Source organism: Ambystoma mexicanum, chromosome 4q (assembly GCF_040938575.1).
Source record: "Ambystoma mexicanum isolate Mex_15411 chromosome 4q, UKY_AmexF1_1, whole genome shotgun sequence".
In the NCBI taxonomy this organism is placed as follows: Eukaryota; Metazoa; Chordata; class Amphibia; order Caudata; family Ambystomatidae; genus Ambystoma; species Ambystoma mexicanum.
The window spans coordinates 22,199,633-22,225,208 of NC_090928.1; the positions used below are offsets into that span (position 1 = coordinate 22,199,633).

Consider the following 25,576-nt stretch of genomic DNA (forward strand, 5'->3'; position numbering starts at 1 on the left):
TAAGAAAAGCCAAAAAACGAATCCAATAAAAAAGAAAGTTTTCTTTTATATTGCCTAACCCGTATCATTTGTGCAGACAACGTAAGATTCCTTCCTCCCAACATCCGACGCTACGAATGAGTTTAGACAATACTCTAAGCTCAAAATAAACATGCTGAATACGACGCCTATAAGAATCCAAACAATGAAGACACGAACTGACTCGCGCTCACACGGCACGGCACACGCAAGAAACGTTGGACAGTTTGTTAATGATGATACAGTCCAAAAATATCTTTGCAGATAAACACTTTAAATTAATAGAAACAAACTGAAGTATAACTTTTAATTACTAAAAGGACAAAAGGAAACTGGGAAAGAAAATGATACCAGAGTAAAACTCCTCTAAAATAAAAATAAGAAAAGAGTCATTGAAAAGTCACTTAGCTTGCTTCTTTCTTTAACTGAGGATCCCTGGTGAAGATTCTCAATTCTCCAAATGTTCTCCTGTTCCAGAAAGCTTAACTCAAACATACAGGGCCCAGCTAAAGTCTCAAGTAACCTGAATTCCAAACATATGACCTTCCTTCTGGGCTGCTGACAATGAAAGGCAGTTTAGAATGTCCTGACAATGCCTTTCTTGAACTCCTGACCAATCAGGGATGTTGCTTGAAATCACCATCTTGGCTTGGGAAATTCTCCACACTCTGTACTTCAAGGTTAAGGCCCAAACCATTAAGCATATTGAACACACATACATTTCCCCACAATCCACCGCAGCACCTGAAACCTGACAGTACCCACCTTTTAACGCCCAGTTTCAGGGCTAACTTTTGAAGGGAACTTCCTATGGAATCTTGCTACTAACTGTGGAGCATGCACATTCGATTCATCCTCCCATGTACGCTCTTCTGGTCCGAAACCCTCCCAGTCAATCAAATATTGTATTTTTCCTCTAAGTCTCCTAGAATCAAGAATTCTTTTCACCACAAACTCTTCAGATGAATTCTCTAACAACACTGGTGAAGGTGGCGATAATACCCTAGTTCCATGAATCACAGGTTTAAAAAAACTAATGTGGAATGTTGGATGTACTTTCAGAGAATTGGGAAGCTTCAACCGTATCGCTACAGGGTTAATCACCCTTTCCACCTCAAATGGACCCACAAAGCGTGGACTAAATTTATTTTTACCTTTAATTCTCAAATGCCTATTTGAAAGCCAAACCAAGTCCCCAACCATGTACTCGGGACCTAATCTTCTTTTTTTGATCTGCAAACTTCTTGTATTTTAACTTACTATTCACTGACTCCGCTGAAATTTCAAAACTCAGAAACCGTGGATGGAAACCCCTTCCAAGAAAAAATGGAGACATTGTAGTTGAATCTTTAGCACAATTATTACAAGCAAACTCTGCAAGCCAAATACAATACACCCATTCCTCACCTGCCTGTAAATAGCATATCAAATATTTTTCCAGTTCCTGGTTAACCCTTTCTACCTGCCCATTAGTCTCGGGATGATAACCTGATGTTATACTTACTTCCACTCTCAATCTCTTACAAAAAACTTTCCAAAAATTTGAAACAAATTGAAAACCTCTATCAGTGATGATTTGATTGGGAAGTCCATGCAATCTAACGATCTCCCGTAGAAAGGGTTTAGCCAGATTGTCCGCGGTAACCTCTCCCTCCATTGGAATAAAATGAGCCTCTTTAGACAAAAGATCTACAACCACTAAAATAGATGTAAATTCCCTGTCCAGAGGAAGATCTGTAATGAAGTCCAGGGAAATTGTGTGCCAGGGACGAGGTGGAATAGGCAACGGCTCCAATAACCCAACTGTGTTTTTTTTTTTTGGCATGGCGTGACAAGGCATCTGCCTGTCTATTTAGCTTGCCTGGCTTGAATGTCACCACAAAATCGTAGTCAGCAAAGAACAATGACCATCTAAGCTGCCTTGGTGTAAGAGTCTTAGCCGACTTTAAAAATAACACATTTCTAAGATCAGTCAAAACTGTTATTGTATGTCTTGCCCCTTTTAAAAAATTTCTCTATTCCTCATAAGCAAACTTAATTCCTAAAAGTTCACGATATGAAATCGTATAGTTCTGTTCAGCCAAAGAACATTTCTTAGAATAATATGCCACAGGATGAAGTTGTCCCGTGTCTCTATGCCTTTGAGAGAGAACGGCTCCCATGGCCAGATTTGATGCATCGGCTTCAACATAAAAAGGCTGGGATGGATCTGGATGTATTAAAATGGGGCTTGAACTAAATTTTTCTTTTAATTCTTTAAATGCCTCCTCTGCTTCTGCTGACCAAACAACTCCTTTTTTCAAAACTCTAGTTATAGGAGTTACCACCCGGGAAAACCCTTCAACAAATCTTCTGTAGAAATTAGCAAATCCAAAAAAGCTTTGAATTTCTTTTACCTTAGTCGGAGTTGGCCAGTCTCGAACTGCTTGCACTTTATTATTTATTCATCTCCAACCCCTTTGGTGAAACTATGTATCCCAAAAATTCCACTGAATTAGTATGAAACTGAGATTTTTCCAATTTAGCAAACAAGTGATTTTCTCTGAGTCTTTTTAACACCTGACTGACATGAATCTTGTGGGACTCTACATCCTGAGAATAAATCAAAATATCATCGATGTACACTACTACACATATATCCAAAAAGTCTCTCAAAACTTCACCCATGAAAAATTGAAAGGCCACTGGAGCGTTGCATAGATCGAAAGGCGTTACCTGATACTCATAAAGGCAAAATGGGTTTTGAAGGACGTTTTCCACTTGTCACCCTCCCAGGCACTTACCAGATGATAGGCACCCCGTAAATCAAGCTTGGAAAAAATTGTTGCTCCCTGGACTTGATTCAAGATCTCTGAAATAAGAGGGAGAGGATACCGGTTCTTGATGGTAACCCTATTGATAGCCCGATAATCTATGCAAGTTCTAAGGGACCCATCAGATTTTGGTACAAAAAATAATGGAGAAGCTGCTGGGGACTGTGAATGACGAATGAATCCTTAAGCCAGATTCTCTGTAAGGTACTCCTTAAGGTAATAATTTTCTTTCGAGGGGATTGGGTCCTCCGACGTATTCCATATCTATGACATGTAATCACCACAGCTGTGCTGCTTCAGAAACTTTTTTCGGCGTCTGCGTCCTGCGCCGATGACGTTGATGCGCCGTCGTCGAGGACCTCCTCCGACGTCATCCGATGTGATAAGTAGGACGCACAACGCCCGTAGCCTCAGTTCCGTTTTTTCCACGAACGTGTTGCTTCGTGAATCTCGGTTAACGCCTCGACTCTTTGGAGTTCTGTTCTTCTCGGTTCTTCGAACCTGTTCGTTTTTGTGTAAATTCTTCGTGTGAAGATGTCTTCGACCCCGCGTCCGGGTTTCAAGAAGTGCGGGGAGTGTGGTTCCAAGATGTCGGTGACGGACTCGCACGACGCCTGCCTCTGGTGCCTCGGGGAGGCCCACGACACGGATGACTGTATCGACTGCCAGTCGCTCACGTCCAAAGCCTCACGCGAATGTAAGAAGTTGTCGGTAGGTTGGGTGTCCAAGCCCCGGAAGTCGAAGTCTGCGGGGCTTTCGACGGATGATTCGAGGGGTGACTCTCCACGTCATCGTCGGAAGTCTCGTGGGTCTCCTTCTAGGAGTCGGTCTCGCCACTCCTCAGCCTCTTCGAGGCATTCTCGGAAGCGCCGACACCGGTCGTCTTCCAGTCCTCTTCGGAGGACTCTGCCCGGCACGTCGCTTACCCCACCAGCCGTGCGACGCCGGAGGAATGGGCTTCCTTTGGGAAGAAAATGCTGGCGATTCTTGAGTCGCAGGGTACTAAGCCATCCGCACCCCCGAGAGGTCCCGTTCGGACAAGGAGACTCGTTCTCGACGTACCCGTTCCAGGTCCCGGTCCTCGACGCGTTCGAGACCGTGTGCACCTGTGAGGTCTTTGAGGAAGACATCGACGTCTGAGGCGTCGAGGGCGTCGAGAGGCTTTCTCAAGGCTCCGGCTCCGAGGAAGTCGTCGAAGCCGTCGACGCTCAGGTCGTCGAAGGACACGCTCGGGGCTCCGGCTTCGAGGGCTGTGTCGACGCAGCCGATGCTGGCGGCGCTGCATCTGACGTCGACGCCGATCCTCTCGCCGCCGATGCCTGTTCTCTCGACGCCGGCGCCGATTCGCTCGACGCCATCGACGCCTTTCGTGTCGGAGGTACCCCGTGGCACGGGGGAACCCCCTAGGAAGGCTCTGGTTAAGAGCAAGCACTCTCGGGTGCCTTCTTTTTGCCATCTGGAATACATTTCAGAGGCGGATGAGGATTCTGATGGCCTGGTTCCTAGTCAGGTTCCAGATGAAATTGTCTCGGGCCATAGTCAGTTTGACGATTTGAGGCAGTCACTGCATGATGCCAGTGGACTGGACACCTCTCCGGAGGTGGAGTTTTGTAGGCCTGAGCCTGGCTCTCATGCCGATTCCTCGTACCGGCGCCTTATGGCTAGGGTTTCTGAGTACTTGGGATGGTCTGCTCCCCCAGGGGAGTTTGTGCAGGATGATCTAACGGACATCCTTGATGTTGGTCCCCCAACTGACCCGGTACTGCCGTTCCATATGGCTTTACAGAGAAGGGTGGCGGCGGCTTGGACTGCTCCGTAGAGTCTCCCGACGGTGGGCAGATCCTTGTCGCGAAAATACCGTCCAGCCAGTAGCGACCCCTGCTACTTGACCAGGCACCCCACTCCGGAGAGTTTGGTGGTGCAGGCGGCCACGGCCCCGGCAAAGCAGGCGTCGTACCCTACCATCCCTCCTGATAGGTACGACAAACATTTTGATGGCTGGGCGAAGAAAGTGTTTTCTTCTGGTGGTATGGCGCTTCAGGCGGCCAACTCCATTTGTACCTTGTCTCGTTTCACACACACTCTGTGGAAATGTGTTGCGTTAGCGGCTGAACATATTCCCGAAGGGGACGAACGGGATGGTTTCCTTGCTATGGTCCAGGATGGTAAGGATGCCATGTGTGAGTCCGTTCAGTCGGGTTTGGACTTAGCTGAATGCGTCAGTAGGTCCATGGCGGCGAGCACCGTGATACGCAGGTTTGCGTGGTTGCGGAAGTCGGGGTTTGCTCCCGATGTGCAGTCCCGGCTCCTCAACATGCCCTTTGACGGTGAACACCTTTTTGTCATCAAGGCTGACGAGAGCCTTGAGAGGTTGCAGACCTCAAAAGCTGCAGCGAAGTCGTTGGGCGCTGCAGTTCGCCAACCTCCGCCTTTTCGTCCTAGGGGACAGCAGTGGAGGGGTGGTTCCTTTCGCTATTACTCGTCCTTCAGTAAAGCGAGAGGAGCTGGCAGTCAAAGAGGCCAACGCAGGGGTACCAGAGGTGGACGACAGGGTACCCGTGGTGCCAAGGCCGCTCGGGCAGTTGCCTCTTTGCCCTCAGGTAACGCTGCAGCCGCTCCCACTCAGTCATGAGGCCATGTCCCATGGTTCGCCAGTTGGGGGAAGGCTGGCGCAGCATCTTGTAGAGTGGCAAGCCATTACTTCAGATGTGTGGGTTCTGGAGATCATAACCCACGGCTACTATCTTCCCTTTCGGCACAGGCCTCGCGACAATCCACCGAGGAACCTCTCTTTGCAGAGTCCGGATCCGCTCCTTGCGCAGGAAATTCAAGCCCTGCTGGAGAAAGGCGCTATAGAACTGGTGCCTGTAGCGGAGAGGAACAAGGGATGGTATTCCCCTTAATTTTTGATTTCGAAGAAAGACGCGGGATTGAGACCCATCATGGACTTGCGCGGTTTGAACAAACTCCTCAGGAAGGACAAGTTCAAGATGGTTACTCTCTCTCAAGTCCTTCAGGCCCTTCAGCTTCAGGACTGGTTGGTGTCACTCGACCTCAAGGATGCTTACTTCCATGTGCCGATCCATCCCAAGCACAAGAAGTACCTGAGGTTCGCAGTTGGGGACTCGTACTTTCAGTTTCAGGTCCTGCCGTTCGGATTGACCTCCGCCCCGAGGGTTTTCACCAAGCTCATGGTGGTGGTGGCAGCGCATCTCAGGCAAGGGGGGATTCACGTCTACCCCTACCTGGACGATTGGTTGATCAGGGGGAGCTCTCCCGAGCAAGTCCTGGATCATCTGTCCGTCACCTGCCACTCCCTTCACAGGCTGGGCTTCTCCCTCAATTTAAAGAAGTCCCATTTGACGCCAACACAGCGGCTCCAGTACATCGGAGCAGTGCTCGACACTTCCCTGGGGCAGTGTTTTCCTCCCCAGGTGAGGGCTCTTCACATTCAGCAGATGGTGCACAAGTTTCAGCATGCCCAGACGCTCCCAGCGTTCGAGTTCTTGAGGTTGTTCGGCCTCATGGCATCCTGCATTCTTCTGGTGCCAGAGGCTCGCCTGCGGATGAGATCTTTGCAGTGGGCACTCAAGACGCAATGGTCGCAGTCCTCCGGCAGGATGTCGGACCTGGTTCCGGTGCCGCCCTCGGTCGCCCGGGACCTTCTGTGGTGGACCGTCGAAGGCAACTTGATGAAGGGGGCTCCATTTTGGCTTCCCTGGCCGGAGGTGACGATCGTGACGGATGCATCCCTCACGGGTTGGGGAGCTCATGCCAACGGGCTGACAGTCAGCGGTCGTTGGTCTCCGTCGGATTCCAGACTCCATATCAATCTGTTGGAGCTGAGCGCCGTCAGGCTAGCCCTGAAGGCATTTCTGCCGACTGTGCGAGGAAAGAGTGTCCTGATCCTGACGGACAACACAGTGGCCATGCACTACCTCAACAAAAAGGGGGGGGGCAGGGTCACTTCCTCTGTGCAGGGAGGCGATGCAGCTCGAGTTCTGGGCCATCCAGCAGGAAGTTTCGATCTCGGCAGTTCATCTGGCCGGAGACGAAAACGTGACGGCGGATGCTCTGAGCAGGCAGAGCACGATCTCTCACGAGTGGGAGTTGGCTCAGGTGATTCTCCTGGAGATCTTCGCCCTTTGGGGGACCCCTCAAGTGGATCTCTTCGCCTCCAGTGTCAACCAGAAGTGCGAAAGGTTTTGCTCGTGGGAATTTCATCCAAAAGGAGCCTTAGGAGACGCGTTCGTGGTGGAGTGGTCATTCCCGCTGCTGTATGCGTTTCCTCCAGTCCCCGTCATCCCGCAAGTGCTGCGGAGGTTACGGAAGTTCGGTTCCCGGATGATCCTCATTGCTCCGGCATGGGCTCGGAGGACGTGGTACCCGGACCTTCTCGACTTGTCCATCTGCCCTCCACGCCGTCTTCGCTACCGAGACGATCTGCTCTCATGGGAGGGGGGGTCAGGTTCTCCATCCAGAGGTCAGATCCCTCAACCTTCACGCTTGGCTTCTGAAAGGTTGAGGGATAAGGATTGGGACCTCCCTGAAGACGTGATGGAGGTGTTGCTTTCGGCCCGAAGGCCAGCAACAAAGTCTCTGTACCGTTGCCGTTGGCGTAAGTTCTGTGACTGGTGCAGAGTTCAGAATGTGGATCCTTTTGCATGCGACATCCCCATGGTTCTGTCCTTTTTACTTTCTTTGGCCCACAGGGGCTTGCAAGTGGGTACCATCAAAGGTTATCTGGCGGCGCTGTCCATCTTTAAGCGCTCGTCTGAAGAGTGTTCTTACTTTAAAATCCCTTTAATTTCAGTTTCTGAATGGGCTCACTAATGTGTTCCCTCCGTCACCTTTCCTGGTGCCCGGTTGGGATTTAAACCTTGTTCTTAAATTTCTTATGGGTGCTCCGTTTGAGCCTTTACATTCTTGCCCTTTGAGGCAGTTAACTCTGAAAACTGTGTTTTTAGTTGCGGTTACTTCCGCTCGCAGAGTGAGTGAGTTACAGGCACTTTCAGTTAAGCCACCCTTCACTGTATTTCACAAGGACAGGGTTGTCCTTAGAGTTCGTCCTTCTTTTCTTCCGAAGGTAGTGACGGAATTTCATTTGGCCCAAAAGGTTGTTCTTCCGGCATTCTATCCTCCTCCGCATCCTGGTAAGGAAGAGGAGAGGCTCCATAGGCTTGATCCTAGGAGAGCTTTAAGCTTTTATGTTTCACGCATGTCCCGGGTCAGAGTGGACGATCAACTCTTTATTGGTTACGCTGGAAAGCGTTTGGGGCAAGCTGTGACGAAACAGACTTTGTCTCGCTGGATTGTTTTAGCCATCTCGGAGTGTTACCGCTTGGCGGGTAAGGACCCACCGGCTGGCTTGCGGGCCCATTCTACCAGGGGTATGGCTGCATCTACTGCCTTGCAGAGGGGTGTTCCTATTCGCAACATCTGTGATGCAACCACCTGGGCTTCAGTACATATATTTGTACGTCACTATTCCCTCGATTCCATCCGAGGACAGGATCTGGCCTTTGGCAAGGCGGTCCTTTGCTCTGCTATTTGATTGGCTATTCTAAATTTTGATTCTAAATTCTTTCCCTCCTCCTTGCTCTGGTACTGCTTTGGGAGTCTGTCATAGATATGGAATATGTTGGAGGACCCAATCCCCTCGAAGAACAAGTTACTTTCTTACCTGGTAACGTTCTTTCGATGGGATGGTCCGACGATGTATTCCATATCGCTCCCTCCCTGCCTTCCCCGCTGCAGAATTTCTTTTGCGATTGCAGCTTACGTTCCGCAAGGCTTTGTGTCTGACTGGCAGTTGACTAATGTCACACGTTCTGGGGGAAAAAACTACAACTGAGGCTACGGGCGTCGTGCGTCCTACTTATCACATCGGATGACGTCGGACGTCGGAGGAGGTCCTCGACGACGGCGCATCGACGTCATCGACGCAGGACGCAGACGCCGAAAAAAGTTTCCCAAGCAGCACAGCTGTGGTGATTACATGTCATAGATATGGAATACGTCGTCGGACCATCCCATCGAAAGAACGTTACCAGGTAAGAAAGTAACTTGTTCTTCTCTGTTAATGTGTACACACGACTACTGGGTAAAATTGCCCCTGGATCCAAATCAATCTTACAGTCAAAACTTCTATGTGGAGGTAATTCTCAAGCCACCGTTTCATCAAACACCTCCCTGAATTCATGATAACACTGCGGAAGATGTCCTAAAGTAGCTCCAATATTATGACCAGTAGTTCCAGCCTCAACCAAAAAAGAAGACACCATACCCTGAGTTTGATCATCCTCTTGATGACAATCCATAAAACAATTTTCCAAGCAGAAACTAGACTGTAATTCCACCACACAAGCAATCCAGTCAATTTTGGGATTATGTAGGGTAAGCCATGGCATTCCTAAAATTATTTTCAAAAGCGGTGTATCAATCAAATCAAAAGAAACTTCTTCCATATGATATGACCACCAGCTAATTCCATAATTAGGACACAGGTTTCATGTGTTATAGGACCAGAAGAAAGAGAAGTTCCATCCACCGCCCAAACCTGTTCCAGCTCTTCCTTTCTCACCAAAGGAATTCCCAAAGCCTTTGCTACCCCCCAATCCATAAAATTCCCAGTGGCCCCAGAATCAATCACTACTGGGCCAAACCCTTTCTTTTCCTGCTTCCAAAACAAGGTTACATTTACGGTTATGTGTGGAACCGCTGACTGTACAGTATTTGCAACTTGTTGTCCTCTTCCACAAGCTGATGTAAACCTTTTAGGTGTAAAAGGACAGTTTCCTAAAAAATGTCCACCTTTACCACAATATAAACACAATTTATTTTCTCGTCTTCTAGTCTTCTCCTCCTTAGATAAAGGACCTCTTACTCTAGTCTGTTGATCATTTCCCTTCTGTTTAACATCCTTGTTAACAACCTCCAACTTAAGCCGATCTCCTCTAAAAGTAGCTGAACTTGTCTCTCCCTGCGAACTACGATGAACTACGACTTCCAGAAGTGGAACCAGACCTGAAGTTTATTTTGTCCCAATTCCCCTTTTCCCTCTGGGATGCTTTCAGCTCAGCTGTTTGTGATCAGTTGAGAGGGTAGCATCCATAGGGGACTACGGGGGCTCAGCAGCTTCCGCGGACAAAAAAGAAGTAGTAGTGATAACGCCCGACAGAAGCCTGACAGAATGAAAGGCAGTTTAGAATGTCCTGACAGTGTCTTTCCTGAACTCCTGACCAATCAGGGATGTTGCTTGAAATCACCATCTTGGCTTGGGAAATTCTCCACACTCTGTACTTCAAGATTAAGGCCCAAACCATTAACCATATTGAACACACATACATTTCCCCACAATCAACCACAGCACCTGAAACCTGACCGTACCTCACTGTGGTCTTGGGCGCCTTGGCGCATAAACCATTCGAACCAATGGTGTCCGTGGACATCAGGCTAGTAACCATTAAGACAGCCCTTCTGGTGGGTCTTACCTCTGCACCGAGGGTCAGTGAAATCCAGGCACTGGTGGCTTCAGAGCCTTATACTACGTTTAATAGGGACAAGGTGGTGCTTAGAACTCACCCAGCATTCTTACCAAGGTAGTCTCCTCATTTCACCTGAATGAGGAGATAGTGCTACCCACTTTCTTTGCGGACCCTAACAACGAGGTTCAGAGGGTAGTGCACTGTCTACATGTTAGGCGCGCTCTAAAATTCTACCTTGACCGAACCAAGAGCTTCTGCCAATCGGAGGCTCTCTTTGTCACCTTCTGTGGCTCAAATCCAGGTTATCAAGCTTCCAAGGCCTCCATAGCAAGATGGGTGGTTGCAGCCATCAAAAAGGCTTACGAGGGGCAGCACAAATCACTCTCGGCAAATATGCATGCACACTATCAGAGCCAAAGCCATGGCAGTTGCTTTCCAGAGGCACGTACCATGGCAGGTCATTTGCAAGGCGGCTACATGGGGTCTGCCTTCGGCCTTCTGCAAGCACTACTGCTTGGATGCCAGCTCCAGGTTGGATGCAGCATTTGGTCGGGCAGTATTAAGGAACTTATTTTCTTAAGAGGGTCACCTCTCCACCCTGGGGCTACATTCAGTTGTAGGCGCCCATACAGTATGGATTAATTATAAGTTACTCACTGTAATGACTAACGTGTACTGCTAGTCCATAGTCCCCTTTCCTCCATACGTCCCACCATCCTCCCCCCTAATAAAACTGGTGTCATTAGGCAATAGTAATATTTTGGATGCCTCAAAGGGGACTTAGCAGTGGTGCCGGGGGGGTGAGTCAGGGGAGCACAGGCTCCCAGGGCCGTGCACCTCTAACTTTGAAGGGGAGAATATTTTTTCTGGGGAAAAAGGGTTCCGTCTCTCATCCCGTCTCCGGTCCCTAGCGAGGGACTCCAATACTGTATGGAGGAAAGGGGACTATGGACTAGGAGTACGTTAGTCACTATGGTGAGTAACCTATAATTTCTGCTGGGGGAGCTCCCTAACTGAAAATGAATGGTCATCGGCATGAAATCAGACAAGCAACATTTCAATCAATCAACACTTCAGACTGATACCTTAAAGGTTACTTCAGCTGTACTGCACACGAAACGCTACAGAAGATATTCCTGGGTGCAAAAGACTAATGTGTTAGATGTGCTGGGAAAACGTTGATTTTAAACACCTAGCGTGGAACTGCAGGCACACGCTGGAGGTTAATGAAAAGATGTCCGACTGAATTGGACATAGATTACAGATGGACCCAAAATTATGGCTGTTGGGCTTACTCAAAATGAAATGCCTTAAAGAAACAAGTGTGTTCAATATGGCACCATTGTGGGTAGAAGATGTCTAGCAATGTATTAGAAGGAAATATGCGCCGGGCTTGGCGCTCTGGTTCAGGAACTTGTTCTACTGTCGGGATCAGGCGACACACTATCCAGCATTGCTGTCAGATTCCAGGAGGCCGAAAGACATTTGGATAAAATTGAGGGACTACTTCACCAACTTGACAAATAGAGGCGAGAATAGTCCTATATGAGCGTGCTCCTTCTATGTAACCTACGCTAAATGAAAACCAGGATCTAAATTGGTCTGTAAAATATGCAGAAATGATGGTCTCACAGAATGCAACTCAACTTAATGCAAAGCTGCCTAATATACAACAGTGGCTCAATAGAGTAAAATGCAATGCATGTCTCTAATGGATCTGAGGAAAGACTGACCAAAGTGAAATGGCAAGCACCCAGGCTTACTGTCTTCTGTATTTATTTTCTGTTCACTGCTCATTACAATGATGCATATGGAAAAAACGAAGTGTAAAACAAAGAAATGAATGCGTGTTCATCAAGGTGCACAGTTGCACCGTAGACGTAACGGAGAAAAGGTTGAGGTAATCCCCTTTCGTCTTCATTCAGCATACCTGCTTTTCTGGTCTTCAGCTGAAATTACCAAATCAGAAGAGCGATGGCTGGAAGGTTTGGGGTGGGACCAAGGCTTGTTTTGCATATGATCTTTCACCTTATTTAATGGCATGGTGGTCTGAAAAACAATAGTCTGGAGGAATATCCATAGCAATGCCAGTGGTTATGACTGATTCAGAGTCTTCCCGCCATCAGCCTTCAGTTTTGCTTTCATCCGATGAATCTAGCGAGATCGGTACTGTCACCATTTTGGGATCAGGGAGGGGACAGCGAAACAGGATGGCCCCTTTTCCAGCCATCTCTTCACTTGACCACTCAGTGGGCTGCATGTCCAATTCCTAATTAATATGTATCACAAGGGGAGGGGTTCTTAGCCAGTGTGCTGAAGCTGATGCTAGTTTTAAGGTTGCTATGCAGATCATGAAGCACTATAGATACTGTATCTTGATTGTCAAGTTCATGAGTGGGGGATAATGTAATCAACTGATGCTGGTATGTTGTCAATGAAGTTAAGTATTTCAGGATAAAATAGGCTAAAGCATTGGTGTAATCATTGCTCAAACATGTTTATTTTTACTTTCCTTATACCGAGCACTTTTAGCTTTCTGCTATTCTTTCTATAGCATTATGGCATTCCTATTTTCAGAACTTATGAACATCCATTCCATTGTTAGCATGTTTTGCATCTCCCTGCACAAACAAAACCTAGACATATTAAAGGTTGGTGGTGGTAATAAATATTAAAGTAGAATTACATTATAGCAACTTATTAATGTATTGACCTGACTGGTCCTGTATTGTGAAAACCTTGAATAAAATATGACAGTGAAAATCAAACCCAATTATATCTGCATTAAGAACTTATCTGAAAATCAAATATTGTTGTTAGGTTCCACCCTCGCAGAAGTAGATGCCAAACCTGAAGGGTCAGATGTCCAAAAAAAGATTATACCATGGAAGAACCGTATTGTTGGTCTGGACCTAGGAATAGTTATCCAGGAACGCGCTGCAAAGCTTGGAAAATCCAACGGAAGTCTCATTGTTGTTGCGTCGCTAATAGACAAACCTACCAATTTAGGAGGTAAGACTGAAATTCAAATTCTTTTTTGGAAAATGTGTTGCTGCATTTCAGACATATACAATATGTTTAGACTTGAAATGTTGGTTTTAATTCAGCCAACTTGTGCATTCCTCTGAAATAATTCTCTTGAATTCTGTTTTCACTCCATTCATTTATTTATTTGAACTGTACACTGGACGTAGCAGCCGTCTGATTGTATCCATCCATTACCCTTAACATGGTGGAACAAATGTTCATGCCGTTGTCAGTTAATTAGAGCCTTGAGCACTAATACCTTTTGTGGGACCACTTAATCAGTTTATTTCCCTTTTCTTCTTTTTGAAATTGGTTGTTTGGTTGTATTTTGTTTGAAATGGTTACCTTCCTCCTACAGATTCCTTATCTTAAACATATCTTACTAGGCATAGACTTGAATCAGATTTGTCCAGAGCATCCAGGGGATGCACTATGCCTCTGTTCCAGCTTCTAACAGTGTCCAGGGCATCCATGACTCCCATGTGACATTACAGGTAGGACAAGGTGTGATTCCTGCGCCTCAATACCTCAATTCATTTTTTTCTGTGCTCTCAGATGCTCTGAATCAGTGCTTTGTATGGTGCCTTTGACCTGATTACAACACCAACAAATGTGGATCCTGCTAAACATGCGTCCATAAATGTTGATGGAAAGAGTGACCAAAGTATTCACAGACCTTGGCACCTGCTTGTGGGTGCTCCAGCTTTGGTGTGGCCACAAGTCCCAAAGACAACAGTGCAGTTCTGAAAAAGTGTGAAAGAAAGACGAGAAAAAGAAGAGGTAGAGGTCCTACTCCCAGAGCTTTTCCACATCCATAATTGCTCACTATCTTCCTTTTAACACAGAGACCACTCCCAGACTTGGCTGTTGTATGTTTTGGAGGCATTTTGCTAAACAACATTGAAAATATTTTTTTAAGGCGCCAGTTGTTGTAACAACCCCATCAATCCCACTTGTGCTGGTAGAGGACCCACCAATCCCTCTTGTGCTGGTAGAGGACCTTCCGAAACTCACCTGCACACACACACACATGACTTTTTAGCAATTCTGCCTCAGTATCGAGTGCTGGCTTAAATACTAACATGTACCGGCTGCCCTGTGCGATGCTGGTTGACCTCAAGATGATCCTAGCTTCCAGAAGCCAGTGCAAAGTTTCAATAGTACTGATGAGGTAGGACAGGGGGCAAAAATTCAAGTTGGAAGTTATTATCTAGGCATAAAAAAGTCACTTGCCACCTCAATTCTTTCCATACAAACAGCACACCGTTTATCACTCGCCAAGAGTCAAATAACATTAGCTAAAGGCTAGTGGCGAGGGAACATTTTTCACGCTGACGTAGGAGATCCCATCACATCTGTTAGCAATGAGTGTGCTGTCAACTTGCGCTACACCCTTAAAGTATATAGCATTTAAAAGATGTCATTCATGAATTACAAGAACCATGTAAAGGTGTCGTTTATTTTTGGGCTTGGTGACAGACGACACTTGTTTCGACCTTGGGTCGTTCTCAAGGCAACTGTTTCACTTCGGATATAATCCCCGAAGATAGATGCTAGAGTGCTCCTATTTCTCTTTCCCGTTCGTATGTTTCCAATCATATGATGATCTAGCAGCCCTTTCCGTGGCGTGAAGCAGCCTCTGTATCTAGTTGGTATTATCCTTTCTCTGGGCAGGTCCGGATGTGCCACTTTGGAAACTTCCCTATGTACTACTATTCTAACGATCAGGCTATGACCAGTTTTGGAGGACTTTGAGAATGTTTTTACTGGCATTTTTCAAACACAACCAGCACCGAGGTGCCAACAACAACTTCAATCGCCTGCCCCCTCCCCCAAGAGATAAACATCGCATTTAGAGGCGGTTCTGGCTCATTCACACCTCCAACATATCATATGTTTATTCTCCGATCAGTGCTTGGTATCTTCCTCAGTGGTCATTCTGCTTTAGTCCCATCTCAGTCCTGCTGTAGGTGCCTAAGTGTCTAGTTTCACCTCCATCTCTCTAGTATTTCAGAGTTTGTGTGGTCTCCACCTAATATTTAGGTGCATCTAAGCAGGTAATGTACATAGGGGCCCAACATAGCACTATTACCAGGTCGGAGGTGTGTTACGGAGCTATATCTATTTTCCTTGTCTTGCAAATAAGAATGTCAGCTCTCCATTGCTCCACTGTGGGGCTCTGCCCCCCCACCCACCATTGCAACTCGTAGTTTAGCCAGGATTAGTATTAGCCCTATTAATTTCTGTGTACTCTTTGGGATCTGTTTGGTATACCCTATCAGCGCCATTATCGGGTCGGGTTCTGTTTCTCCCCCTGCTATGCCATTTATTGTTTCAAATACTTGCCCCAGAATGCTTGTATGGTGGGGGCAGTCCCATGCTACGTGCAAAAAGTCATCTGGGGTGGCGGCACATTTCATGCATCTGTCCAATTTATCTGGGAAGAACTCTTTCAGTTGAGCTGGTGTGTAGTAGAATTTATGCAAATATTTGAAGTGGATCATCTTAAGTCTCGCACTAATAGCCCCCTTCCCTGTCCCTTCACAGCAATACCTCCACATTTCCTCAGAGATCTCCCGCCTCAGGGACAGCTCCCATTTCTTCCAGGGGGAGGCTTTTGTTTCCTCCCCCAATTTAAGACTTGCACATATGGTAATGAGGTTACCGTATTATCTTAGTCGCCCTGGAGTAATTTGTCTAATATTGCTGCAATCTGTGGTTGCCTGGGGAATGTGGAGAACAGTTGTCATATAGCTACTCTCAATCTGTAGTACTGGAACACTTCCAGCGCTGGAAGTTCCCCTTTGTCTTTCCGTTCCCCTAGTGTCACAAACCCATTTGTGAAGAGGTTGGCGAAGCTAATTATTCCCAGTCGCTTCGTCAGGGTGACAAAGATTCCCTCTGTAGTGATGCATACCCCGGGTATGTGAATTATCGGCAGTCTAGGCGAGTAGAGAACATCTGCTTTGGATTTACGTTCTATACGGATCTATGCCCTGCATGTGACCTCGATCATATTTTGTGTCCGAGCTTGTCTGCTGGGTGCTGTGAGAATGATGGATCTCAGGAGTGACTGCCCTCTCCACTTATAGGTGCCCTCTGTCCTGCCGTTCCCGAAACCAGTAAAGGAGAAACCCTGCTTGTGCTACATTAGTGTGTTTCAAATTCTGGGAGTGCTAGACCCCCCTTGTGTATGAGTTCCACCTGCACATCGCAGGAGATTCTTGCTCATTGGCCTGCCCATATAAACCGCTATACTGCAGTTTTCAGTTCCCAGAAATATTCTCTGGGCACCGCTATTGGAGCATTGAGGAAGACGTACAGGAATCTGGGAAGTGACATCATCTTAACCAAAGAGATTCTGCTGTAGAGATTCAGAGGCAGATTCATCCATCTCTCCATGGCTACCCTTGACTGTTTCAACCGGTTCCGGTAGTTGTGCTTATACACCACCTCCCTATCCCGTGCTATATTAATCCCTAGGTAACAGGTGTGGCCCATGTGCCATTGACAACCCCCACCCATCTTGATACTGTTCCACATTATCAGTTAGAGGGAACAGAACAGATTTCCCGGTGTTTACATTTAGTCCTGAAAGGTCCCCAAACCGCTGGACATCTCGCATGATCGGGTCAAAGTTGTTCTTAGGGTCCTTGACAAACGGCACCATGTCGTCTGCATATAACAAAATCACCACCCTGTGGTTGTACATGTGAACCCCCCGATGTAAGTGGATTTCCCTAATTCTCTCAGCTAAGGGCTCTATGGCCAAGGCAAACAGTAGAGGTGCGAGAGAGAGCGCCCCCTTGCCGAGTTCCCCTCTCTAACGCTATATATATAGTGTGAGCTGGACATTCACTCATACCCTAACTACCGGGCGTGTATATAGTAATGATACGATCGTTCTAAATTGTTCCCCAAGCCCCATTCGACGCAGTGGTGAATAGAAATGGCCACGCCACAGAGTCGAACGCCTTAGTGGCATCGAGCAGAGCAGCCATTATTGGGTCCTCCTGCCGTACCCAAAGATCAGTCCGAGCATTCTCCTGAGCCCATGAGAGGTGGACCGCCCCGGTATGAAGCCTGATTGATCATCTCTCACCATTGTGCGCATTAATGGTGCTAGCCGAGAGGCCAGTATTTTGGCCAATATTTTGTTGTCTAGATTGATGAGTGAGATTGGCTGATAAGAGGAGCAATCGTTGTGGGGCTTGTCTGGTTTGGGTAATAACACCACTACGGCCTCCCTAACAAACTCCGGTAGGTGGCCCTCCCTTAGGCTCTGTTGATACATCTGTAACAAATAGGGGCTGATTTAGGCAGCATAATATTTATAAAATTCTGCTGTGAACCCATCTGTTCCAGGGGACTTCCCTGATGGGAGGGACTTAATTGCATTCATCACCTCCTCCAATGACAGTTGACGCCCCAGCCATTCCCTCTCCTCCGTACGCCAGTGTAAGGCCACCTGATCTAAATGCCTATCCAATTCCAGCTGGGAGGCCCGGGTCTGGGACGGGTATAACTGACTGTAGAAGCGGTAGAACTCTCTCAGCCTGTCATTTCGTCCATCATCAAGACCGGAGCATGGTCAGACAATGTGCGTGCAAGGATCGTTGTCCCCGTGATTCTTTCCATCAGTGTCTGCGAAACAAGAAAAAAGTCTAACTGTGATGCTGAGTTATGAGCTGAGGAATGGTGCTTGTACTGCTGTGTCGCCTGGTTCTGAACCCTCCACACATTCCTTATCTCCCATGTTGGCCACATCCCCTGCAGTGTGCTTGTCCCTTTGGGAGCCGAGCGATTACTGCTCCCCGTATGGTCCCTGACCGTTGCCATGGCCGCATTAAAGTCCCTGGCCCAGATCACCTCCCTGAGCGGGAATTTCCACAGTTGTTGTTCTATCCACTCCAGAGTTTCCACTTTGTGTTGATTCAAGCCATAATAATTGACATGGGTATATAACTTGCCCTGTATGGTACCCTGCACCACTAGGCCTCTTCCCCTCCTCCTCTCTAACCACATTAGTCTGACGAAACTCTACAGAGCTATGGATCAGTACGCACACCCCTCTTCCATACGATGAATAGGTAGAAAAGTACCTATGACGCCACCAGCATTTCCCAAATTTGGATTCCTCCCCTAGTGTCAAATGGTCTCCTGTAAAAATGTGATTCCCACCAGATGGCTCTGCATATACAGCAGGACCTGCATTTGGATGGGCAGTTCAACCCCTGTAAATTCCAGGTGATGTAGTTAAGCGTTGCAGACATTGGGCCTCATTATAGGTTTGCCGGTCCGGGAACTATGGTACCGGTAAGCTTGCTGGTACCATAGTTCCTGGACCGGCAAACTAAAAGTTGTGCTCACGGATGCCTTTCTGCCCACCCACGAGCACGGCATGTCGGATGCACCGGCACCGTTAAAAATGGTGCCGGTGCATCCGACCTACCTCCCCATTCCCATTGAGCCCTATAGGGCTCAATGGGAATGGGGAGTAATGGAATCTGGCCCCTGGCAATGGGGACATACAGGGTCTGCCAAGGTCGGAATGGCCCTGTACGTCCCCATTGCCAGGGGCCGGAAAAAATGCAACAGGCACGGCTACCGCCAGGGTTGTAATGTGGCCCATTGTGTTCTATGGGAAGCGCATCTCTGCAGTGTTTCTTAAAGCTCATGCGGTTCTGTCTGATGCCTCCCAGGCTTTTGCCATGATACTCCTCTCCCAGATTCCGCTTCACCTTGGGGTTTGTAACCGCCCCTTCCTCCCTGCCCTCCTTACACCCCTCCCCCACTGACAACCACAATTCGTCAGTATTCCAAGTGCCCCCCCCCACCCCAATCCCCCATCAACAACCCCAATGTGTCAGTACTCTGGTTTCTGCCACGCTGATTACCTCATCTCATCAGCAGTGCCCCTTCCTCTACCCATGCACAAAACTTGAGCTTCAGCATGAGGGATAGCCTGGACTCCAGCCATCCACCACACCTCCATTATCTTATGGTTATAACCCAACTGCCCTCGGATCTGTTTCCCACTTGTGTCAAGCACCATGCTCTACTAAAGGATATGTGTCTCCATTATGTTTTCACCCATCGTTCCCTCGTTGTCAGGGTTTCCTCGATTGTAGTTGCAGAAAGGCATGAGGTGCTCGGCCCTCGTGCTCTATCCGCAGCATGGCGTAACGGATGCCTCTTTCTCTTAGTCGTTTCTTGACTTCTGTATATGTTCTCCTAGAGGCTTGTACCTTGTCCGGAAAAAGTCTGATCGTGTCCCCTTTGTAGTTTACCATTCCTTTCTCTCTAGCTTTGTAGAGGGCAATGTGCCTGTCCCGATAGTTTAACATACGGGCTATGATCGGGCGCGGCGGGGCTCTGGGGATTGGTTTCCTCCCACTCTGCACGCTCTTTCCACTATGCATACTGCAGAGAACTCCTCAGGTCCTAGCGCCTCCCGCAATATCTCTTCCACGGGGGGCTCCATATTCCTCTGCTCCACCTACTCAGGGACCCCAATTATTCTTAGGTTGTTCCTCCTGGACCTGGATTCCAAGTCTTCCTGTTTGTCGGTAAGCTCCTTCAGCGTCCGTTTCACAAGTGTGATATCTCTGGCCACTTGTGCGGATTTGTCCGCCACTTTGGCCACTCTCCTCTCTGCCTCATCCAGCCTCTCCCCAGTTTCTCGAGACAAACCTGCATGTGGTCAACTTTGCAAGTGAGGGTATCCGTTTTCCCATCTAGAGACTGTATGCTAGTTTGCAGTTGGTTGAACATTTCTTTAATGTATTGAAACGCTCCAATGGTATCTTGGGGGGCTTATTGGGATCTTCTATCCGGCGAACCTTCCATCAGTCTGTTTTTTGCTTGCAAGGGTGCGTCAAAGTGTAATTTTGGATTGTTGTTTGCCGCCTCTACCCTATTTGGACATCTCGGCAGCTCCTGAGACCTGTGCGATATGGGCGCTTTATGCTTTATCCAGTGTTTGTTGCCTGCTTACCCCTATTCCAATTATTACCAGTTGCCTGGCGGTTTGGGTCATCTTCCTGAGAGATTACCTGCCCACCTGGTCACAGCATCTCAGTCATCGGATCTTGTCCATGTATACCCAATCGTTCCCTGCTGATCAGGGAGGATGGTGGAAATCCACCACCCCAACATGCTTATGTCCGTAGGGCCTCGGCCTCAGACCACTGTAAGCCGTTGTGTGATTTACCTTATGGCCCGCCCTTCTCCCAGCACTGGTGATGGCTGCTCACAGATCTCAGTCATGGGGTACACACCCCTTTGTGCTTATTAGGTATTCCCTGTTTCTTTACCAAGGCTCCTCCCGGATTTGTCCCAGGGTTTGCTATCCAGGCTGCTTATGTAGATGGAGCAAATGCCTCTCACAAGCAACAGCGTTCTCCAATGGTTGTTTGATGCTGTCCTGTTGCCCCTCGTATGTGGCAGCTCACTCCACCCCAATGTTCTCACATCGGCCCAAGCTTTAAAGCACAAAAGGGCCGTGCATGCTCCCTCTTCCTCCTGCCCGTGTCCTCCGTTGCTAGCTGTCTCTTGTCTCAGGGTGGGGAGCAGTGATCTACTGGGTCTTTGTAGGATCGCCAGGGTGTGCTCCTCCCTGCCCCCGCCTGCTTACTTGTCCAGGCTTCGTTCGGCATGTGATGCCGGGCGAATCTCCTCACTGGTGACACCGCAGGTCACCTCTCCCCTCCACCTGTGTGCATCTCCGGGTACGGTGGGGAATGAGGGCAACAGCGTCCCCGTGCAGCTGGGTGCCGCTGTCTACCACATCAGCCGGCCTCACGTAGACCCTGCAGAGGCCTGCTGTCCAACCTTTAGGCGCCGCTGACTGTAGGACTGCGGGGCATACAGCACAGTTCGTGCCTATTGTTCTGGGCTTCCACGTTTCTCTGGGTACCGCATATCGGCGCCGAGGACCTCTTGGGACGCTCTCCTTGGGTTGGGGCCCCAGCAGGGTTTGCCGGGGTGGCTCTCCTTCCCGGGCACTTGTGTGCAGGCCCCGTTGGAAGGTAGGGGTTTTAACCCCTCTGTATAGCGGGGCACCATTGCACCCAGCGTCGTCTCCGGTTCCTCGTGAGTAGTCCCAGCTCTGGCTGCTCTTGCACCACGTGCTGCGGGTCTATGTCGCTTGGAGCGCACCTCGCGCCCACAGATGGGGAGCCCCCAGGACCTGTGAAAAAGGGTGGATCAGTAGAAGCACTCCCTAATGTTGTATATTTAGAAATTAATTTAATCAATGGTGTAAAGTAATATCAATACTTTTTTTGAGGTGCGGGGGAGGAAACGTGAACCTGGCACAGGATCACTGAAACAGTATATGTAGAGGAAAAACGAGGATCCAAAAGTAGGAACCCTCCCGTCCCCTGCACTCTATCATAAATCCATCAAAAGATGGTTCAACAAACTTTCAAAAGCATTAGTAATAGCCCCCAGGACCTCCCATGCACCCTGTGTCAGCGTCAGGGTCTTTTTAGGTAGCTTGCTCCGAACAGATCCCAAATGGGTTAACCGTGGATCAGGTCCAATCGCCTCCTTCAGTCGAGCTGCACCCGGGTTCACAGCCCGATGCAGCAGTATTCACTCATCCCAGGCCTGGTGATCTTCAGCGTTTCGTGCCCAGGAACGGCTCCTCCTCCTTTGCTTCCAAGCCTGTGCTGTCCGGAACTCCAGCCCTCGGTCTCTATCTTAGTTCCCCTAGCACCTTCAGACTTCAAACTTCGCCCCGGGGAGGTTGTGAGTATCTCGCTGCATGTCACCTCATCTGGAACGTCGGTGCAGTCGTGATAACCTCTGGGTATTCGCCGGATTTCTCAAGGTGTTTAGGAGCTCACGGCCATCTTGGCTGGGCTCGGTAGCACCCCTCAGTCTGTTGGATTTTATGTCTACTATTCTTTATTGGACTGAGTATTAGCTTTTCTGCATTAAGCAGCACTCCTTCACTGATATTCTCAAACTAGCTAATTTTTTATTTTTTTCTATATAACCAACCCTTGTGAGGCTCGTTGTTCAGGTCTCCATGGTCAGGAGGACGTTTACCCTCATGCCTGCTGGGGCAGAGTAAGGAATTAGATGCCCTGTTCTGTAAGATGTGTATATTTGGGAGCTTGGTGCTAAGAACACTGCACACTTCATGTTCCTTAGCCCATTATTCATACCCTTTGGGAAATAGTGTGAGAGGCCACTACCAATGTGCCCCCGGATACGAAGGGGCCCTTTTAAGAATGTGTAATTGATGGCAAGAGCACATTTTGCATGCTGTCCTAGGTATGTCTGATTGCAGGGGCAGATCGATGGGCACGTCGGCGGTGGTCCTCAGACTTTCTTAGCTGTCGACCTTCAGATTTGTTTCAGATGAACAAAAGAGAGTTCCTATTGGTAATACGAACTCCCGTCCCCTCCACACCATTAACTAATGGAAAGGATGACTTTCCAATCAATTTTCTAATGACTTTAATTATTTAGTAGTTTCTCTCTTTGCAATTTTAAGGTGGAAAATCAGTATATCCAACTGTGGTTATTTTTCAAAATAATTAATTTTCACAAGATTAGTTACTAATTGTTTTTATAAACTTTAAACAAAAAAAGGTATAGAAAACATTTTTTACATACTCGAGTTAGATTCACTCAGAAAACAAATTAGAGGATTAAGTTGAAAATGGCGCTTCAGAAAAACAATTCAAAACAAAATGTTCGAGAGCTCTACGCGTTTCGAGAGATTACTCTCTTGCTCAGGAGCAAAATGAATTTCAAGGTACTAAAAATACTTTTTCAAAAACACTTGTTCCAAAGTATTTCTTTGTGTGTAATAGCCATTCCGTTGTGAAATCATGGAAACGTCAGGCCAAGTTGCTGGACATACCCTTCGGTGGAGCCAATGTGTTCAGCCTAGAAGACCAGCTGCCACTTCATGGAGGGGGTTGGTCCTTCCACCCTTTTTCCTTGTTCACTCATAGGGTATGGGGTCATCCGTTTCAAGAGAGAAAACTTGGACAGGAACCACATTTTCACCCTTGGAAGAGATGGTTCCAGTGACAAGACTCCTGCCTCCTCATTCCTCTCCTCCAATTAACTTAAAATCCCCTTTAATTTGAGCCACTTCCAACATGTGATTGGTGGGGGGGGGGAGAGGTCGGAGTGGGCTGATTGTGTTTTACCAGGAATGGATCGCCATCACCTGTAATGTCTGGGCCTTTTAGTCCATTGTGCTGGATTACGGCCTTAATTTCCTACAGGGCCTCCTGTGCAAGACACCTTAGCTTCCCTGCTCTCCCCACCCTTCGACGTCTAGAAGCCCTCATGCTAGAGAAGCCTCTCAACTCCTGTCCATAGAGCATCTGCCGCAAGTGCAATGTGAGAGGGGTTGCTACTCCTACTACTTCCTGGTGCCAAGGACATTGAATGTCTATCACCCATTGGGTCTTTGGTCTACTACTAAACCAGATCCTAAGAAAGGGCAAGTTCAAGATGGTGACCCTGACCCAACCCCTTCAAGCTCCCGACCTAGACGAGTGCCCTTTGTCCCTGTACCGCCAGGATGCCTATTTCCATGTTCTTTTCCATCCCAAAAACGTACTACAAGCGGCTCTCAGGTTTGTGACTCAGGGCAACCTCTCTAAGTAGGGTCTGTGTCCTTGTCTTCCCATACCTGGGTGACTGGCTGATCCAGGTACCTACCTGTAGTTTAGGAACACTTGTCTTGCTTGTTCCAGCTGTGCCACAATTTGGGGAACTCCCTCCCCCCCCTGACCTGAAGAAGTCACACATCAATCTGAGTGCCTTCAGTTTATCAGTGCTGCCTTGGACTCTCAGGCAGGGCCTTTTCCTCTGAGGATTGTGTGACAAATATTAGTCAAATGGTCGAACAGATTCAGTCCAGGCTTCTGGTCCCAGTCTGGTCTTCCTTCTTCTCTCAGGTCTCATTACTGTTTGTATTTGTCTGGTATCCCTTATGGTTGGTTAGATGCCAGCGGTCTCAATTTGGGGTTGTAACAAGGTCCCCTGCCTGATCATGGCAGGGCACAGTAGCAGGCTTTGCAGGATTCACACTCTTAAGTAAATCGTAAGGGGTATCCCGGTGTTAGCGTCTACCCCTATTGACAATGGGGATAATTCCAACCCTCCCCCATGCTCAAGTAGAACCAGTGGCACAAGCAGGGGGAGTGCTTTAAGGGAATTGCGTGGCAACTGTCCAGAGGAGCTTGCAGTGGCTCCAAACTCTACTCCCTTCAAGTGGGTGCAGAGACTGTTAATCTACCAAGAGAACGAGAGGGACGTGATCAAGGCTGGGGAATCCAGGAGGCAATTAACCAGGTTCAAGCCCCACCTCAGAACTGGAAGCAATCCTTGGGGGTTGGACCTGCTAACCAGTCCAAATAGTAGAAAGAAGAGAGTTCGGAACACCAAGGTGGTGAACACAATTCCTTAGGCTTGGTCTGGCAGACACTGGACACCCACCAGGCCCATAGAATTACAAATCTTAAGTTACATATACCAAATGCGCACCCCTGATTTCCCTTACTCCAGAGACAGACAGGAGGGCTGGGACCAAACCCCTTTTGGATGCAAGGATGCAGTCACCCGTGCTAGGAGGTAAAAAGAAGTGGGTTGGTGTGTTCAGCTGGTGACCAAAGTTTAGAGAAGCGTGGAGAGCAAGAAGTGATGAGTGTGGCGCATAAGCAAGTGGTGGAGGAATTTGTTGGTCAGAGGGGGAGACAGCCCAGAAGAAGTTTGGTGAGTAAGTTTAAAGATCTTGTTGGCATACTCAGTGGGGAGTTGGGAAGCATGAAGAGGGTGGTTGTTTTTATTTTTAATTTATTTATATACAGGAGGAACAATGCTCTTTTTATCACAAAAGAACCTGCAATAGATAAGAAATCAGATTTGTATGGGAAGCAGGCAGATGAGACGTAGGTTAATATGGTAACTTGAAGGCAAGGAGGGAGGCTTTTAGTTTGGTTATGAACAAATCCATATAGACTGTTTCTCGATTGTCTGGGCAAAGAGAATTCCATCCAAGTGAAGCAAGAAGAGAGAAGGAGCGGAAGCGAGAGGAAGCCCAGGGAGGGTGAGGAGCCACAAGGGTAGTCGAGGAGGCAGAACAGAGATTGTGAGAAGGCTTGTAGAGTTGGATAGAGGAGGATAGATACAGTGGTCCCTTACCGTGGATATATTTGTGAACCAGGAGAAGGTATTTAAATCTGGCCCTGTTTT

At 48.0% G+C, this 25,576-nt stretch overlaps 1 protein-coding gene across 6 annotated transcripts in view; it reads left to right on the top strand.

Annotated features, from left to right (window-relative positions):
• The window catches only part of TARBP1 (TAR (HIV-1) RNA binding protein 1), a 2,688,190-nt gene that overhangs the window by 2,496,218 nt on the left and 166,396 nt on the right, over window positions 1–25,576 (top strand). For all 6 annotated transcript variants that reach the window (XM_069607367.1, XM_069607363.1, XM_069607366.1 and 3 more), the window contains exon 27: window positions 13,139–13,330. In XM_069607367.1, coding sequence (XP_069463468.1) covers window positions 13,139–13,330 — 192 coding nt within the window. The remainder of the gene's footprint in view (window positions 1–13,138; window positions 13,331–25,576) is intronic.